Below are 19,415 nucleotides of genomic sequence, written 5' to 3'. Positions count from 1 at the left end.
TAATAATGATCTTAATTTGAGACAACGTCGCTAGTTAGGGTTTATGAAGGATTATGATTTTAAGATTAAGTATTATTATAAAAATGCCAAAATAGTTGATGATGCTTTGAGTCGTAGAGCGATTATTGATTTGAGGGTGATGTTTGCCAGTATGAGCTTATATGATGATGGTATGTTATTAGTTGAACTCCGAGTTAATCCTACCTTAGTGGTTGAGATTAAGTTAAAGCAAACTCTTGATGCATCCTTGTTTCAATTTGCAAAACGAGCTGAGTAAAGTTTTGATTCTGAGTACACATTCGATGAGGATTGTGTATTGTGCTTTTGAGGACGTTATTGTGTTATGATTGATCCTAAGTTATAGAATGTTATTTTGCGAGAATATCATAATATCTTTATTTTATGCATCCTGGTGGTTTTAAAATGTACCAAAACTTGAAATGTACCATTGGTTTAGTTTGAAAATAAATATCACTAAGTATGTGGTTAAGTGTCTGACTTGTCAGCAAGTAAAGGTTGAGCATCCGTTTTTATGTGGTTTACTTTAACCCATTCAGATTACCGAATGGAAATGGGAGCAAGTAACTATGGATTTTGTCAGTGGATTATCATTGACACAATCCAAGAAGGATTCAGTATGGGTTATCATTGATCGCATCACAAAGTCTGCTCACTTCATTACGGTTCAGACTAATTATACTCTAGATAGATTATCTTGATGGTATATTTTCGAGATTGTTTGTCTTCATTGGGTACCTTTGTCCAATATTTCTGATTGTGATCTGGGGTTTACGATGAGAAAGGCTCTTCATGACTCTCTAGGTACCCGATTGAATTTTAGTACAACTTATCACCCACAATCTTGTGGTCAGTTTGAGCGGGTATATCAATAAGTTAGTAAGCGTAATTTCTGATACGTTATAGGGTTTTAAAATTTAGGGTTTTATAATTTGAGAAAATCTATTAACTTAAAAAACATTTTCCTTACTACACGCACATGTAAAAAAAATCAATGAAGAAAACTTAATTTCATATGTTTAGTTTTTTTTATTGTTATAAAAAATCGCGCACATTAATCCGAGAATGTTATAGAAAAATAATAATGATAATAAAATAAATATCATTATAAAATTAAAGGGAATGAAGGGGTAAGAGATAGAACGAGTTTACTCTTATCTTGAGATTGTTATCCAAAATAACAATTTATGACAAAATTAATTCTCAAAAAAATAAACCAAAAAGGTTAAACTTATTAGAATATAAGATAAAAATAAATGGAAATAAATACTCCTTTTATTTTGATCTGTCGATCGGAATCTGTTAAGGTTTGTCGCAACACAGTTTCCTCAAGACAAATTTTCGGCCACTCCTTTCGTGCTCCTTCTGGTGCTCGTGTAACACCCCCAACCCGTATTAAAAACAGAATACGAGTATGAGGTGTCACATTGACTTTTCAAAACATTTACTTGTATAAAATAGTGAGTAATTTAAAACTTTTATAACATATAATTTATTCAAAACGTTTACAAAACTATTCAGAGCTTATACAATATATTCTTTTGAATACATGCCAACTAGAACTTTATATATTAAAATACATATTATTCACCTCTCTTCTGATCTGACTTTCAGTAAGGAGAACTGACATGTCTTGTTCCACATTGCTCTTCACTCTTCTTGAAACCTACGTGCAAATCTCTTACATGCTAAGTCTATGACTTAGTGAGACAATAAATATATAATGTAAACTATAACTTGTAATCATGCATGAATAATTACTGCTATCACATCATACCCAAACATATATCCATTCATATATCAAATCCACACATGCATATAATTATCTTATTTCCTATCATTATCATCTTATTACCATTCATATTTCTATTCTCTTGTTTATATGATCTATTATGTTCATATCATATATCTTATAACATATACAATAATCATTAACACACATATATCATATCATATAATTCATATCACAAAACATATATATATATCACATACATTGTATTCAATGTTATCTCTTATTAACCCATGTACACCTGTGAGAACTGTAGATATGTGAGTCTATTGAGGTTGTGCACTATGCTGTCATCACAGCTCGTAAGGGGTCCCACTAGGGGCTATGAAATTTTATCCCGAATGACTACTATGAAATATCCCGAAGGATCAGTGTATGTCCCGAAGGACCACGTAGACCCTCGACTCTTGGCATGCCAACTATACCTATAGCTCTCGTATCATATAACATTGACATTTTCACTTATATCATTCTACATATACACTTTCATATCATATGTCATATAAGTTCATAACTTCTTTCACATATACATATAGTCACATAGCTTCTTTTTATATTATCACATAGAGGTCAACATCCTTTTGCTCCATTTTGCAGAAGTGGTAGTACATGAGGCCGTGGAGGGGACCAACTAATTTTAACAGATATTCTTCATTTTCTGAGGTCGATTCGTCAAGGGGACGTACTCGAGCATCTAATCCTTTTGATCCGACTGAGAATACTAAGCATACCCCTACCACTGGAGGTAGATCCACATATAATTTAAAGGATGCTACTGTTAGTCAAGCAATATTGCGTTTATTTTAGAGATCTGATGGGATTCAGCTAGAGGACATTGTCATTACTGTTTCGTCGACTATGTTTTATAATGGGTATAGTACCTTAGAGGGCTTACTCAAGCATCCTCGTCAGTTAGGGAGTACTAGATTGAGGATACTAAGCGTATTCTAAATGAGATAGATTATCCGATAGATCAAATATTTTAGGTTATTGTTTCACTGCCGAATGATGATGCCCTGAGTTGTTGAAATTCAGTGAAGATGACTACCCCGAGGGATCAATTGACTTATGAGTTTTTCTAGAGTGTTTTTCAAAGTCAGTTTGTGGGTAGTCGTTATCTAAAAGAGTATAAATAAGAATTTATGGATATGACGTAAGGTGATATGTCAGTTCATATTACGAGTTAGATTTTTTACGTCTCAGTAAGTATGCTATTAGACTTATCACTACTGAGGAAGAAAAATGTTTACTATTTGAGAAGAGTTTACGTGTTGGGATACATAGTATGATAGCTACCCATCATGAGAGGGGCTTTGTTAAGCTTGTGGACCGAGCTAAGACTATAGAGGAGATAAAATATCTTAGTAGGGAGCAACGTAATTGTAAAAGTAAGAAGTTTGATTCTGAGGCTTTACTTGGTTCTTCTGCTCGTCCTATGAAGTATTTGAAGGATGACACTTCAAGATTTGGTTATAGGTCTAGACATGTTGTTTTTTCTGGTCAGTCTGAGAGTAGGGATTTTTTTTCTACAAAAAGAGTTATTCCTACCTTTATTTATTGTAGTAGTCAGCATGATGAGTGTTGCAAAAGTTAAAAGCGTGTTTCAGGTGTGGTTTCATTGATCATTTTTTGAGAGATTTTACATAACATGCTCTAACATATCATGCTCTAACATATCATACTGCTTCTCGTTCTTAGGGATCATTTCATACACCGATGGGTCGTAGCTATATTCGACCCACCTCATATGGTCATGCATTGGGTTCTTCGAGTATGGGGCAATTTGTCGAGGGTAGAGGTTCTGTGAGGTCAAATACTAACTTGCTCTTGTTTATACTGCAAGGTATCGTGAAGATCGGGATAAGCCAAACATCGTTGTCTGCTTTTATCATTCATTCTATTCATTATTTTGCTTTACTTGATGGCGGGTCTAACCATTCATACGTTGTGAGTTCTGTAAGAAGACTTTTTTGGAAAATCTTGTGGATATCGCATTGAATGAGTTTGAACTTATTCTAGGTATCGATTGGCTGAAAGAACATCTTGTTAATCTAAATTATAAATGCAAAAGAGTTATTTTGAAGGCTTCTGATAATAGAGATGTTGTTGTTACAGGTAAACATCGAGGTTATCTATCTAATGTGATATCAGCCTTGGTAGCTAAGAAAATGATTTGGGATGATACTGTAGTATACCTTTCTTATATCCTAGATTTAAGAAAGTTTATTTCTGGAATTAAACATATTCGTACTATGAGATATTTTTTGGGATGTATTCTCAAAAGAATTATCGGGTGTACTGTTTAAAAGAGAAGTAGAGTTCAGAATTGAATTGTATCTAGGTACAACACCTTTGTCCATGGAACCTTATCACATGGTACCTAAGGAATTGAGAGAGCTGAAAGTCCAGTTACAACAGTTGTTGGATCAAGGTTTTATTCAACCTAATACCTCTCCATGGGAAGCCCTATACTCTTTGTTAAGAAAAAGAATGGATCATTGTACCTATGCATTGATTATCAAAAACTGAATAAACTAACAATTAAAAACAAATACCCATTACTAAACATTGATGATTTATTTTACCAGTTCCAAGGTGCAATTATTTTCTTTAAAATTGATTTTCGGTCCAACTATTATTAGCTTAAGGTGAAAGATTTTGATATTCTGAAGACTATTTTTCATACTTAATATGGTAATCACAAGTTTTTACCGATGTTGTTCGGGTTAACTAATGACCCTGTTGCTTTCATAGATATGATAAACCGTGTATTCCAACCATATCTGGATCAGTTTATCATTATTTTTATTGATGATATCCTAATTTACTCGAAGTTTGAGACTGAGCACAATGAGCATTTGAGGATTGTTATACACGCTTTGAAGGAAAAATAACTCTATCTAAAGTTTATTAAGTGTGAATTTTGGCTTAGCGAAGTAATTTTCTTGGGTTACATTATTTCTGCTAAAGGTAATTTTGTTGATCCGAAAAAAATTAAGGCTATTATGAACTGAAAACAACTTAAAAACATCGTTGAGGTCCATAGTTTTCTGGGTTTGGTAGGCTATTGTCGAAGGTTTATAAGGGGATTTTCTATGGTAGCGAAGGTTTGCTAAGTCTATGACTTAGTGAGAAAATAAATATATAATGTAAACTATAACTTGTAATCATGCATGAATAATTACTGCTATCACATCATACCCAAACATATATCCATTCATATATCAAATCCACACATGCATATAATTATCTTATTTACTATCATTATCATCTTATTACCATTCATATTTCTATTCTCTTGTTTATATGATCTATTATGTTCATATCATATATCTTATAACATATACAATAATCATTAACACACATATATCATATCATATAATTCATATCACAAAACATATATATATATCACATACATTGTATTCAATGTTATCTCTTATTAACCCATGTACACCTGTGAGAACTGTAGATATGTGAGTCTATTGAGGTTGTACACTATGTTGTCATCACAGCTCGTAAGGGGTCCCACTAGGGGCTATGAAATTTTATCCCGAAGGACTACTATGAAATATCCCGAAGGATCAGTGTATGTCCCGAAGGACCGCGTAGACCCTCGACTCTTGGCATGCCAACTATACCTATAGCTCTCGTATCATATAACATTGACATTTTCACTTATATCATTCTACATATACACTTTCATATCATATGTCATATAAGTTCATAACTTCTTTCACATATACATGTAGTCACATAGCTTCTTTTTATATTATCACATAGTTCATATCTTACAATTTGTTTTCCCATGTTAACATATATCATGTCATATGGCTCATATCTTTCTCATGCAATCACATAGTTCAGTTTCACATATGTTCATATATATACATCACATAGCACATACTTCTTATATCATTAAATACAAAAGCATGTTAACATATATAATCATGCAACATATATAATAATATGTCACCACATCGACTCATGCACACATATGAACCATAGCAAAACATGCATCTATCTAGAAATTCATGCATTTTTCTATTGGAAATAGACTTGTCGCAAGTCTTATTTCCCATTAAACATCATATACTAAATAATATGCACTCATCTGGGCCTCACTAAGTTCCAATCCACTTTTATGATTTCATTTTTTCCGATCGAATCTTAACTTGATAATCGTTCCGGAACTTGTTCGTGCTCGATATCTATATAATTATACATTGATACATATCAGTATCCAATTGATATATTCTAATCTATCATTTCTTAGACCAAAAGAAATGTCTATTTCAATTTCCCCTTTAAGTGCATCGATACATTCTACAATGCATCGACGCATTCTTTAACATGTGCATCGATGCACTACCCATGCACTGATACACCAATCACCTTCGATGTTTTCATTTTAAGGGGGTGCATCGATGCACTCCTTATGCATCGATGCACTCCTTATGCATCGGTGCACTAATTACATTCGATGTTTCTTCTTTAAAGAGTGCATCGATACACAATGAATGTGCATCGATACACCTTGCCCAGAATTTGCATTTTAAGCCCGAAAACCATCAACTTTTCACTCAATTCTTCTATTTTAAGCCCTTATCATGTCATTAAACTCAACTACCATTACCTAAACCAACTTATATCCATATAAACCATCTTTATCTTCCATATCTCATCATGATTCTTAAAATTTAAGAATCTTGCTAAACTTTCAACTTTGTTATTAATCCTTTCTAACTTCATAAATCTCTTATTCTTATTGATGGCAAGTCAAATTCAACTTTCAATTCTTATTATAAACTCTATTTCAATATTTCACTCAAGAACTCCAAATCTTTAATCTTCCCTAACTCCTTTATCTTTTGATTTTAAGATAACTTAAGCTTTCTTTAAGCTTAGTTGTCATATACTGATCATAACCCAACCTTAAATTTATCCAAAAATTATCTAAATAGAAGACTCACCTTTGATTCAAGCCTTCACGTATGAAGAAGGAAGAAGAGAAGAGAAGAGAAGAGAATTCTAGAACATTTTCTCTCTTCCCACATGGTTTCCTTATCTTATAAGGAAAATAAAAATCTTCCTTGTCAAATGACCCTTTTGCCCTTCAATTCATCTAATAATTACTAACAACTTTTATGATTTATTTCCAAATAAATCATTGAACTAATCCATGGTTCTACTCTAGTCACCAAATTGTGAAACTTTACAATTTGATCACTAACCCGATATTGAGGATGTTACAGCTCGAGTCCAACTAATGATCAGCTACAGTAGCACATCTGCACATCTACATGAACGATCATTGACAACTTGTTTTGTGCAGGAGATGTTATCTCAATGAAGTTTTGTGTAGGTTCTTCCTCTCTGGTTTTTCTTTTCTTTTCTTACCTCAAAGTTGATATGTGGTGTGCATTTTCCTCGCATCTTTTCTTTTCCTGTTCAAAGAGGGAGAAAAAGGGTTTTTTTATTTTATTTTGGCAAGATCTTAACTTTGATTCAAACATCCAGCAAAACACAATTTTCTTTAATTTTTTTCAGTGACATTTGTTTATAGTTATTGGTTTTTCTTCCCCATGCTGATGAATTCTTGGGTAATGAACAAGGAATTTGACAATGGAGAATGAGCTATTGGCTTGGTTGATTCTCAGACAGTGAAAATCAGCAACAAATCTGCACTTTTCAGTAATAAAGCAGTAAAGAACAACTTTCCACTACACAAGAAAAGACTTAAACCAACACTATTTCCATATGGTTCAATAATTTGGGCTAAATTATGGTTAATTTCCCACTACAAGCAGTAACCTTATTTTGAAAAAGTAAAGTGTTCTTTGCAATAAGATGCAAAGCCTTTCCATGATCTTGATGGTGATAGGAATATATAATCAGATAAGTTTCTACATATACATGAAGCCCTAAATCTTAAACCATATCATCGTAAGATGTACGATACGTGTTATTGACATGTTCTCGGATTAAGACAAATGTTCTACACAAGTTGGAAGCATCAAGTACCCCACATTAGGCCATCGATGTAAACAGATGCAAGACTATTGATCACAATTTGTACCATCATAAAACACCCATCACATGTTTCTTGAAAACATGCAAGAGAAAAATCTAATGGGATCATTTTGCTTAATAACAGAATTTAAGTGTCCTAAGCAGGCATCCTCAACCAGTTAGGGAACTAACTTAATCATGTTCCATGTGATTCACTAAATCAGTTATAGATCGGTCAACCTTATACTTGGTTTTTAGAGGGTTCCATGCCTAAACAGTCAACCAATGACATGGAATCAGATTCTAGGTATGCAGTGAAAGAAGAAACAGATTAGTGTTTTCTAGTACATCAATTATTGGATGCTTTCTGATGAAGGCAATTAGGATTTAAGCAAAATATTCACTAGAATCATGCAATCTCAACTTATGTACCTTTCAATACACAAGTGTCCAAGGGCATGAGTTATATTATCCCGCAAGATAACAAAATTTCGAAGAAGGATCATGTTCTTCCTAATGGATACAACATCCAATCGCAGAGAATACTTAACCATTGTAGAATTTCTGTGTTTAAGATAAAAAACCAGAAGAAAGGGTCAAGAGATGAAGTACCATTGGCCGGCACATGGAAAAACTTAGAAAAACCTGAAAATACCCGTGACAGACACATACTATCCAATACATCCGAGTAACATAGGTTTCCCCCATTGATGAGCACATAACCGAGTGCTAATTTCTCACTATGCCAAACTATGGGGATTAGGAGCATAACCTAGAAGCTTCAACTCAATAACCAGCTCGTGTTTGTTTCAATTCCTATCTGCCACTAAAAACTCATGCAAGCCTTTTCCTTAGATATACCTCTTTCTTTCATTAATGGCCTCAAATCCCAATATCTTTCCACTTCCTTTGGCATAAATGTCTGGTAATACTACAAGGATGCCATAACAATTTGGATCCTAATTCAGTCTCACGAGAATTTGACAAGCAGCCATTCGGGATCTCCAAATGACAACAATAGGTACCAAAGGCAGTTTTTTCACTACAATCTTGACAACTACACTCGAGGTTAGCATGGAAGAAACCACTGATCATGCATGGTTAAGTTCAGATTTAGGAGGGATCATGGATGCAAAATGGCTACAAGCATGAAGCACACTCATTAATGGACTCAACATGGCCTCTCTCATTTCGTGAAAGAAGCCTAGAGCATTATTGGGATCCCCATCTATACCAAGTATGTCGATCATACTGATCTAAGATTTTACATTTCTTCTTGTCATTTTCTCAAAAACTCCTCTCGCTCTTTCTAAACTCCCACATTTAAAACGCGTTCCAATCAGCACTATCAATAGGCAAAGATCCTCCAAAACCGTTCATATCAACACATACAAGTATCCATTCGGTTATCTAATACAGCAAGATGCACATAAACTAGTATATCACTCAGAAATTTTACCTGATCAGGTTTCCTTCCTAAGGCGTTCTGCCCAAACTATCAAAAAATATTCTCGAGTTCGATCACATTATCATTACAACGGTGTCAAGCATCCTCAACTTGTGTGCATCGAACACCCCGAAACCATTACAACGGTGTCACGTGACCAAACAATTGCGGAGCCATATCCATGCAACCACAACTTGCATACATAGCTATAACAGAACTATCTTTTCGAATAATGCAGTCGACCTATGTCCAGTAACTCCCATCAGATGCTCTTTCATCACCAGAGCGTTCATCTATAATCTCAAACATCCACCATGCTCATGGTCATCGATCACTATATTCGCGACTTTTGGTCCAAATTAAAAGAAGTGAACCGCCAAATGTTGGATATAGTACTACAAAATCGAAAAGTTAATACTGACAGGACAACAATAATAAAAAAAATTGAAAAGGAATTTGCAAACTGTATCGTAGTAAATTATTGCCTTAGATGCAAAGTCGGACGGATTGGCGTAATAGCTACAATGAACACGTTCCCCAAGCTTAACACAGTATTCCCGAAGCTAGTACATCCAAAACTCGGAAATGAACAAGGTGGTACTACTCAACAAAATATTTAGAAAATTACTAGCAAAATCGACGTCCATCTATGATACTACTCCATGCATCAATATTCTCGATCAGACATTCTATCAAACACCAACCAGACATTCTACAAAACCATATTTTTTTTCTTCTTATTTCCCTTTTTTTCTTGCGTCTTAACATGATCACGTTAAAAGGCATGCTTTTGGCTTTGAAGGAATGGATTGCAGATTTGAACCAAAAATGCAGAACATCACTGAAACACGATTGCATCAATGTTAAATGATTTATCACAAGCTTAAAGTATGATCCTTTTTTCTCAACTGAGCGTTGGGTGCTTCTACAGGCGGATAAAGTCTTAAAAGCAGCTAACAATCATGCCGCAACTGTGATTAGCCTCATAATAGCATCCATCACTTTTGAGAACATCAAATCTGTGATTTTTTTAATCAAATTTATCATTAACCGAACTTTTAAAAAATTAACATCTACACCCTAAATGAATTTCAACCATTAGTAAGTATTGGATGAACAGATAATAAGAATATACCCGGACAAAAGCTAAAATAAACTTTTAAAAGAATAAACTTAAAATCTTAAATCTTAAAAATTTCTTTCTGAAGGTTAAAATTTCTAAAAATCATACCTAATGTTTGGTTTTTATTTAATTTTAGTACAACCGTTAAAAACTTAACGTTAAATTTTGAAAATAATTTAAAGTTTAGGTACTAAAATAAACCAATTTTAAATTTAGGTATTAAAACTAACCAAAACTGATAATTTACTTACGAAACGAGTTAAGCTTTTTACGGTGAGGTACTAAAACAAAACAAAAATTAAACATTAGGCATGATTTAAAAAAATTGAACATTTAAGTACTAAAACATATCAAAAATGATAATTTAGGTACTAAAAGTAGAATTTACCCTATAATGAAACCCATATCCTGTTTTTTGGTAAGATATAAATAAAACCCATAATGAAACCAGAAATTAAACGAACAAAAATTGATAGTTTAAGTACGAAACGCGTTAAGCTTTTTACGGTGAGGTACTAAAACAAAAAAAAAACTAAACGTTAGACATGATTTAAAAAAATTGAACATTTAAGTACTAAAACAAATCAAAACTGATAATTTAAGTACTAAAAGTAAATTTTACCCTATAATGAAACTTATATCCTGTTTTTTGGAAACGCGTTAAGATTTTTACGGTAAGGTACTAAAACAAAAACTAAACGTTAGACATGATTTAAAAAATTAAACATTTAAGTATTAAAATAGATTAAAAATGATAATTTAGGTACTAAAAGTGAAATTTACCCTATAATGAAACCCATATCCTTTTTTTTGGAAAGATCATTGCACCTTCGCCCCCTGTCCTTGTTTGCATAACTTTCTGAATCCTTATAGCAAGTACGGAATGTTCACGACTTTAAAAAATTAGTTGACTATATTCTTATATGTAATGGGGTGAGGGGAGGTAGAGTAGTAGGTTGCCTCTAACGCCAGGTTGAGAGCAGTTTCCGTGGAAGACCTCCGACAATCAAAATTATGAATTGCCCACCGTGGGACTCGATCCCACGACCACAAGATTAAGAGCCTTGCGCTCTACCAACTGAGCTGGACAAACAATTCATAAATTAGATGACCCTATTCCCATGTGTAATGGGATAAGGGGAGGTAGGACAGTAGGATGCCCCTAACGCCAGGTTGAGAGCAACTTCCGTGGGAGACCTCCGACAGTCAAAATTTTGAATTGCCCACCGTGAGACTCGATCTCATGACCACAAGGTTAAGAGCTTTGCGCTCTAACCAACTGAGCTGGACAGACAATTCTCATAACTTTAAAGTTAAATTAAATTTTAATACTTTTTATTTATTTTTTGGTAAAATAATTATATTTATTTTAATAACATTATTTATCTAATTTTAATAATACTTTATATTTAAATTTTAAAAATATTATTATTAAAAAAATACAAACTTAAAACATTAATCATAAGATATATATTAAATACATTAAAGTAAAATAAAATCCTATCTTTCAAAAAAATTCACCCATGTGATGAATTTAATTGGATTGAAGTGTTAGGGATAAATAATTAGGGACGAGTTTTGAAATATTTAAACTCGAATTAGGTATTATACTTTTATTTATCTTTTGATTTGATTTGAATTTAGAAATTTGATTTGAAATTCGATATGATTTTAAGATGAAAATTTACATTTGATCCGATATATATATTATTTTTATTATGTAAAATAGGTAGTTAGTTAAAAATATATAAATAAAGATATATTATTACAATTATTCTTAAACATATAAGGAACAATTATATTATTAGTTAAAGAAATTACTCGAAATGTGAATCAGCCTAACTTAAAACAATTTTTTTTATAAATATTAACCTTATAGAGTCAAAAACTGTTAGATTCGAATCTCGTGATCGTTCCTAATAATAATCACTAAATAGCAGTCCTTACAAAGAAAATAAAAGGCAGTGGGGTTGATATGTAAATTTTCTAGAATTAAGGGACCATTAACCAAAACCTAGTCTCTTTGTATTCTATTTTGCGCCTATAATTTATGGAAATGTCTTACGTGCGACAACTTAATATACGATTAAGGAAATATGTTACTGAAAATATTATTATTTTTTTAATATTTTCGATAAAAATTACTTAAAATATTATTATTTTTACTGAAAATATTATTATTAGACGTTTTATCGAGTTTGTTAACATATCCAATAAAACATTATATAAAATATTATTTTTTCTACAAAAAATATTAAAAAAAACATTAATATTTTAGGAAAAAAAATAATATTTTAGATAATTTTTATCGAAAATATTAAAAAATAATAACATTTCTGATAACACATTTACTTAACATTATATTAAGGCTGATGTAGGACAAACTTCCCATAATTTATCCAATGGCTCTAAGGGATTGTTTGTTTGTCTCTTAATGAAATCATTCAGCGTTAAATGCTGAACCGTTCAGCGTTGAATGCTGAACCGTTCAACATTCAGCGCGTTTGTTTCGCACTTCCGAATGATTCAGTGTTGACTAATTCAGTAAAACAGTACTGAATGATTCAGCACATAAGTACATTTTGAATCGTTCAGAACCAGTTATCAAATAACATGTCACATTCAGAACCAAATCATTCAGAGTCTCTAAATCATTCAACATTTAAATCATTCAACGCTTAATCAAGTAAACAAACAGGGCTTAAGTATATGTTTTTTTCCTGCAAACACTTAAATAAAAAGCCAGATTTCTACGTTTCTCGAGAAAATAAATTTCCCAGTTCTTGCAAAAAGGAATCAAATTCACCCGAAATTTGGTTACCCTTTTCCGCACTCAATCTCAAAGAACTAATTGTTCTCATAATCATTCCTTCTATCTTAGTTTCCTCCCGTAACCCTTTTGAAGGTGTTGTCCAGATCTTCCGAAAGGAAAAAGAGAGAAATTTGATGAATTGACGCCATTGCTTTTTATGTTTTCACCTTTTCCACTCCACAACTTGATCAGGATTTTGATTCCTTTCCGAATTTCTTCACTTTTCTCCGAGAAAGCATCTCTATCTTCGTTTTTGTTGTTACTATTAATCTTGTTCCAAGCTTCCTCCTTTGCCTTCACTTCGAAAAGGTCAAATCTTTGTTGGGGGAAAAAACCCAGAAACCCAGCACTATGAGAATCCACCCTTTGCCGAAGAGGAGGAACATTACAATCCAATATGTGATGAACCCGAGGACCGCAAGGTCCCAAGCTGAGTCCTTGTTGAACGGCGGTGGTGTGTCCAACAAAAAGCTCCGTAGGCTGCCCCACATCTTCAGCCGCGTCCTCGAGCTGCCTTTTAGGTCCGATGCCGACGTGGCGGTGGAGGAGAATCCCAACTGCTTCAAGTTCGTAGTCGAAACCGATGGGAGGATCGGCGACGTCGTCAGGGCTCATACCGTCGAAATCCATCCCGGGGTTACTAAGATTGTGATAAGATCCGACAGTTTGGTGGATTTCGGTTTGCTGGATGATTTGGAGCTTGACATGTGGCGGTTCAGGTTGCCGGAGACCACTCGTCCGGAGCTTGCTAGTGCGGTTTACGAGGACGGAGAGCTGATTGTGACGGTGCCGAAGGGAGGAGAAGTGGATGAACGAGGAATGGGAAATGGTAATAGCAATAATAATAGGCTTGTTCTAGTACAGTAAGTAATAACAATGGAATCATTTGCCTCGATTTTACTTTAATTGCATGTTGTTTTCATTTTAGTTTTTCAAGCTCACTGGTGGAGCTTAATCCTTTTTTTGTATGGCTACCTTTTATTTTTGCTTAATCAAATCAAGAATTGCTCTTTGAATGATGGAGAATGTCATTGCTTAATCAAATCTCTATGATATTTAATAGAATATTTAGTAGAGGATGAAGCTGGCTTTATGATTTGCAGTAAAAATGGTTGTTTTTAAGTTCATGTTTGTGTATATCAGGAAAGGTCTAAGATTTTGATATGTTCATGGAAAGTACATGCTTTGCATAAGCTCTTATCCATGTGAAAATGATCATAAGCATGGCTGTGGATGTTTTTTTCTCCTTATTTTTGTTTTATTTTTAGTGGAAATGAGGATCGGCATAAACTGGTTGAAGTTGAGGTCTTCTCGGTTATCATCTCATATTTAGGCATATGGGAAGCTGTTAAAGGCCGGAGTGCGGATTGTTTTGGGTATGTTTTTGTTTGTTAACATCATATGCATAACATGTTTGTTAGCATTGGAAGGTAGTGATTACCTAAATGATTGCTTTCCGGTCTTCGTCTTTGAGATTTGTGGCATTTTACGAACCAGCATTTTCCTGTTTGCATCCTTGGTTGAAACTCAACCATAAACATGGTAAAGCAACAAGTTTAACTTTGGGGTGCTGATGTTGAGAATTGATTCCCTTTCTTGCTCAGTGGTAAAGAATCTATGCTTTTGGTCCACATGGTCTTTGATTCATTCATACATTCATTCTTTTTCATATTATGATGAGTCTTTTTGTTGATATCTTTCTTTCTTTTTAAGTAATCTTAAAGAAAGTCCATTTGTTGATTCATAATGTCAAATTGTTATCAATCTTTGCCTTTTGGTCAACAATTCATTGATCCAAAAAGACAATTGTGACATCTTTATCTCCTCTTTTTCTTGCCATTATATACTTCATATTGATTCATTGTATGATTGCCACTGGTTGCTGAACCTGCATCCTCATCTTAATTTACTGCAACACTTTCCGGAATCGGAACATATCATGCATTTCTTCCGAAGTTGACATAAACCTATCCTTCTAGCCTCCTACAGAAAGTCAGTTTCAGTTATTCAGAATATCTGTGGGGTTATTGTTGAAGCACCTAACCTTTTGGTCCCCATGCCCTGGAGGTGTGGTGGGGGAGGACCAGGGTGATGGACATAGTTTGCAAATCTGTATTTGGCATCCATGTTTGTCGTATATCTCAATACGAGTATGGCATACTTGCACGGTATATGTATTATGTATCGATGTTCCGTGTTTTCTCCCAAATCAGAATTACTGAGCTGGGATTGGTCTTTGTGGTGTTTCTGCAGATTGCTTTGGTCTATGTTGAGGTGATAGTTTGGTTATATTTGGAATGTACTTCTGATGTACTTGGTATTTAAGTAATAAAATTTTGAGACACTATTTTCCCCTTGAGCTACTTTTGTAGCATGACATTTTGATTGTGGTAGGGTTGCTGCTTTTTTGCGAAAGGAAAAGATTCTTTCACAATCACAAGTACATTACTTTAGAAGCATCTATATTCTTGTCTTGAATGATGTTAACAACTCAATAGGTGAATCCATGCTTTATGGATGCTCCATTACTTCCCTATTCTCAAGAAACGCGACTGCGAATGTTGGAATCTCTTCTATTAACTTCAGTTTCACAAGTTGTGCAGCAGTAAGTGTAGGATCCTTCTGAAATTTGGATGCTAGAGCTGCGAGTTCATCAAGGTCTTTGAAGCAAATCAATGAAGGAAAATCCATATCGAGAAGCGAAGATAGTTTCTTTCGAGCTTCAGCCATCATTTCCATATGGTAAAATGGTTCTTGAAACCAAGGCTGAACAAGAATCTCATCCAAAGAATTGAGGTAGTTGTCGAACTCAGCTGCAACCATTTCAAAAGGCAAATAAAAGGAAGGAACAAAGAACCATTTTCAGGAAAATGTATACATGCCAAATTCTAACCTCTTCCCATTTCATTGTCTAAGAAAGACGCATCAAGATCACCGTTTGTATCTTCAATTATGGATGTGGGTGGGGCGGAATCTGTAAGTCGTGGGTGAGTTTGCTGCTTAGTTTTGGCTGATCCTTTAGTTGTCTTCTGCATTTTTTTGCCATCAATGGAACTCAGAGTACTTAACGGGGAAGAGGGGGGAGGCCTCTTCCTTTCCGTTGTGTGCAGAGTTATTTGTTAATTTGTTGTTTACCATCTTCCATTCCTTGAGCTGGTACTGAATGCGTGGGAGCTGGCATTCACCACATAAAAGAAGTATTTTAGTTCAGCAATCAGGAGAAAACAAGCATCATGTAACTTCAAACTTCCCAGAAGAGTAAAGAACTATGTTTAATAAACACAAAAACCCGAAGACATTTGAATGAATATAACGTGGACGACTATCTCACCAGTTTCCCGGTCTCTCTATCAGAAAAAAACAGTTTCCCTATCCTTGTATGAAACAAGAACGAGGGGCCATTGGATCAATGCATATAAATTGCACATCATTCAAACTTGACATGATTAAATGGTTATGGATTCTTTCAGAGAACGTCTTCAAGAGTACATTGCGGCATGTCAACTTCGTTGAGAAACGAAGTTTTATTCTAAACGAACAAGATAAAACACATAAGAAAAAGAAACAATAAGAAAATAGTAATTGTAACCAACATCTGAGTGCCAACAATTATCGTGCTACACCCTTAACTATAAGTGCTATATCATTCACAAGCCATGCGGTTAAAAGTTCCTAAGAACATCAATCATGCGTAATTGTAACCAACATATGAGTTCAGATAAGGACCGGAGGGGTTTAAAGACGTATAAATGATATATCAAGGTCTGCAACCCAAGTTATAAACTAAAGAAAAATATGGAATCTAAATATTTGACTCATTCGATCCGAATTACCCTGCAAACGTTCTATGGTTAGATGCTAAGTATTATATAATCAAATATGCATTCTAAATCTCTTCCTACCAAAAAAGGGGAAAGAAAAAGGGTTATAAATCAAATTTACTCACAAAATGAATAAGGAAGCAACACAACGGCAGGAATTTTCCAAATAAATGAAGCAAAGAACGTGCTAGCATCTGCATCCGGGAAATCGGACTGGAGAAAACGTTCAAGTGCTGGCTTGCTTGAAAAGATTTTCGAGGCATTTGGCTTTCGAAGACTTTCCGGAACTTTGAGATATCTATCGCTATAGAAGCCATAACTGCTGACCTTCCTCCCCACTCTCCAGCTCCAAATATCACCCACATTTGGCCAATGCATAGGTGCATAAGGTAATCCTTCTCCACTACTACCAGGCGGAACTTGTGGAAGGGAATTATTCTCTTTAATTACAGAAGCACAACGGTTACCTCCATTATATTGTCCCCCCGGAATTTTGTGTTCCGGCTCACACGGAGTGGAAGCTGGTCCAGCATAATAACTGCAAATTGGGATAAATTTGCATCTTTACTCCGAAATTCATAGGAACATACAATGAAGCTAGTATCTTACTCGGACTCAGCTGCGAGTGTCGGATATAAGTACATTTCCCACAAGGGTTTGTCCAATTTCCATGTATTTGAGGGGCTATATAAGACACCCGTATCAGAACATGATTATCAAAAATGAAGAATAGGAGCAACATACACCGAAACAACTAAACATCCAGGGATGGATCGAGGGGATGCTGGGGTGCGGTTGCTCCCCTGAACATTTCAAATTCTCATTTTTAGGTATTTACTTTGAGTTCTCCCTTGATGATCTAACTATGCACCCATAAATTTTGCAATTTCACAGATCACACCCCCTACATTTCTAAAACTTCTTACATAAAATTGTTTCTTACATACATGCTCGCTAGTGTCTTTTGCATGTTCTAACAGTACATTACAAACCCAAATTCTCGTCAGACATCATCATCAGATTAAACTCACCCAACAGCAAAATATGTAAGAAAAAAATGAGCAAACAAAAACACTGAAACAAGCAATTGGGTGAAGAAATGAAACCAAAAACTTAAAACTTACTCTGGAAACAGATCTTGATGGATATCTGTGTGCGGAATACCCAAGTCGGTAGGGTTATTAGTAGGAGGAAGAATACCCATACGAGGAGAAGGAATGGGCACCATGAACAAAAATCCTAGTTTGACCTACAAAAATAAAGCACCCAAAGGGATCAAAAGATTGAAAATTTTGATCTTTTGAGAGCTCTCATTCCCGGAATTACAAGCTGACAGACATCGAGGTTTGGGATGTTTAGCAGCTAATCGATTTCTTCATAAATTATTACAATTTGGTGTTCCATGTAATACTCGTTTTTTTAATTATTTACGCTTAATACCAAAATTAAGAAAAATTAAGTGTTTAAATTATATTGTTTTTCTCGAATAAGTATATAAAATATTGTTTAACTAATTGCGATGTCTAATATAAAAATATTACCATTTTAAGTGTACAGATCATCAATATCATTAATTTCTTCTTTAAGTGACATATGTCATAATTTGGTGATTTTAAAAATTTTATTTAAAATTAAAAAATAAAAATTATACATTTAAAAATAAATAAAAATTTTGAATAAGCCTAAAATTTAAAAACATTCCTTTCAACTTCTAAACCCACACAAACGGCCAGCCTTTATTATTGACGAAGTTCCACTCGATCTCACTTCCTCCGGCGACAAAATCTCTATGGAATCATGATCGATCGGTGACAAATCGGCGTGTTATACTCTGCGAACCCTATAATGAAAATCATGATCCAACATGATTTTGACGGTCAATCGATGGTAACTACGGCGGCTTATGATTAGGAGAATAATATGGACTACGTCAACAGTGATGGTTGTGTCCGGAAAGGGCGGCTGCGGCAGGTAAAGGTCAGGATTTGGGGATTTTAGAGATTTTGTGACTGTTATATAGTTTAAGAAAAGTTAGTGTTTTTATAAATATCATAATATTTTTAATTTTTTAAAACAAATTTTAAAATCACAGATTGTGACACATCACTTAACGGGAAAAACTAACACCGTTGATGGTTTGAGTACCTAAAATATTAACGTTCGTAACATTAGGCACCTGGATAAGTAAAAAAATATTTTAAGCACATATTCGGAAAAATGGTATAGTTTAGACACTTGTTTTGATATTAAGCATTTTATTCACGGGGCTTAAATAGATTGGGTCAGTTTTCTCGCTGATTCAATTAAAAAAATAAGATTATCTATAAATATAATAAATATTATTATTATTTCAAAATTGTATAAATAAAAAATATTTTTTAAAATTCAAATAAATT

At 34.0% G+C, this 19,415-nt stretch overlaps 3 protein-coding genes across 3 annotated transcripts in view; 2 read left to right on the top strand and 1 right to left on the bottom strand.

Moving 5' to 3' along the window:
• Nucleotides 1-7,366, top strand: part of LOC120175022 (FCS-Like Zinc finger 8-like) — a 33,279-nt gene extending 25,913 nt beyond the window's left edge. Inside the window, exon 6 of the mRNA XM_039181724.1 lies at nucleotides 7,355-7,366. Coding sequence (XP_039037655.1) covers nucleotides 7,355-7,357 — 3 coding nt within the window. The 3' untranslated portion in view covers nucleotides 7,358-7,366. The remainder of the gene's footprint in view (nucleotides 1-7,354) is intronic.
• A 5,747-nt stretch (nucleotides 7,367-13,113) lies between these two features.
• LOC120175232 lies at nucleotides 13,114-14,221 on the top strand. Its single transcript, XM_039181900.1, has one exon. The coding sequence runs from the start codon at nucleotides 13,550-13,552 to the stop codon at nucleotides 14,063-14,065; it is 516 nt and encodes a 171-aa protein (XP_039037831.1). The 5' UTR covers nucleotides 13,114-13,549; the 3' UTR covers nucleotides 14,066-14,221.
• Nucleotides 14,222-15,607: 1,386 nt separating this feature from the next.
• Nucleotides 15,608-18,311, bottom strand: LOC120175231. Its single transcript, XM_039181899.1, has 4 exons — nucleotides 18,144-18,311; nucleotides 17,145-17,557; nucleotides 16,092-16,372; nucleotides 15,608-16,011 (listed from the first exon to the last, which is right to left on the bottom strand). Exons 1-3 carry the CDS (start codon nucleotides 18,245-18,247, stop codon nucleotides 16,311-16,313), a joined length of 579 nt encoding a protein of 192 aa, XP_039037830.1. The 5' UTR covers nucleotides 18,248-18,311; the 3' UTR covers nucleotides 15,608-16,011; nucleotides 16,092-16,310.
• Between the last annotated feature and the right edge of the window lie 1,104 nt (nucleotides 18,312-19,415).

Source organism: Hibiscus syriacus, unplaced genomic scaffold (assembly GCF_006381635.1).
Source record: "Hibiscus syriacus cultivar Baekdansim isolate YM2019G1 unplaced genomic scaffold, ASM638163v2 tig00112159_pilon, whole genome shotgun sequence".
NCBI lineage: Eukaryota > Viridiplantae > Streptophyta > Magnoliopsida > Malvales > Malvaceae > Hibiscus > Hibiscus syriacus.
The sequence above is the reverse complement of the archived record's forward strand: the minus strand, read 5'-3'. Positions and strand labels throughout refer to the sequence as shown.

Bases quoted from the DNA above. Each gene is read 5' to 3' on its own strand.
- LOC120175232 (XM_039181900.1), top strand. From the start codon at position 13,550: ATGAGAATCCACCCTTTGCCGAAGAGGAGGAACATTACAATCCAATAT.
- LOC120175231 (XM_039181899.1), bottom strand. From the start codon at position 18,247: ATGGTGCCCATTCCTTCTCCTCGTATGGGTATTCTTCCTCCTACTAAT. The intron at 17,558-18,143 runs GTAAGTTTTAAG...CCCAATTTGCAG, and splicing joins CATCAAGATCTGTTTCCAGA to TTATTATGCTGGACCAGCTT. The intron at 16,373-17,144 runs GTGAGTAAATTT...GGTGAATGCCAG, and splicing joins GTTGCTTCCTTATTCATTTT to CTCCCACGCATTCAGTACCA.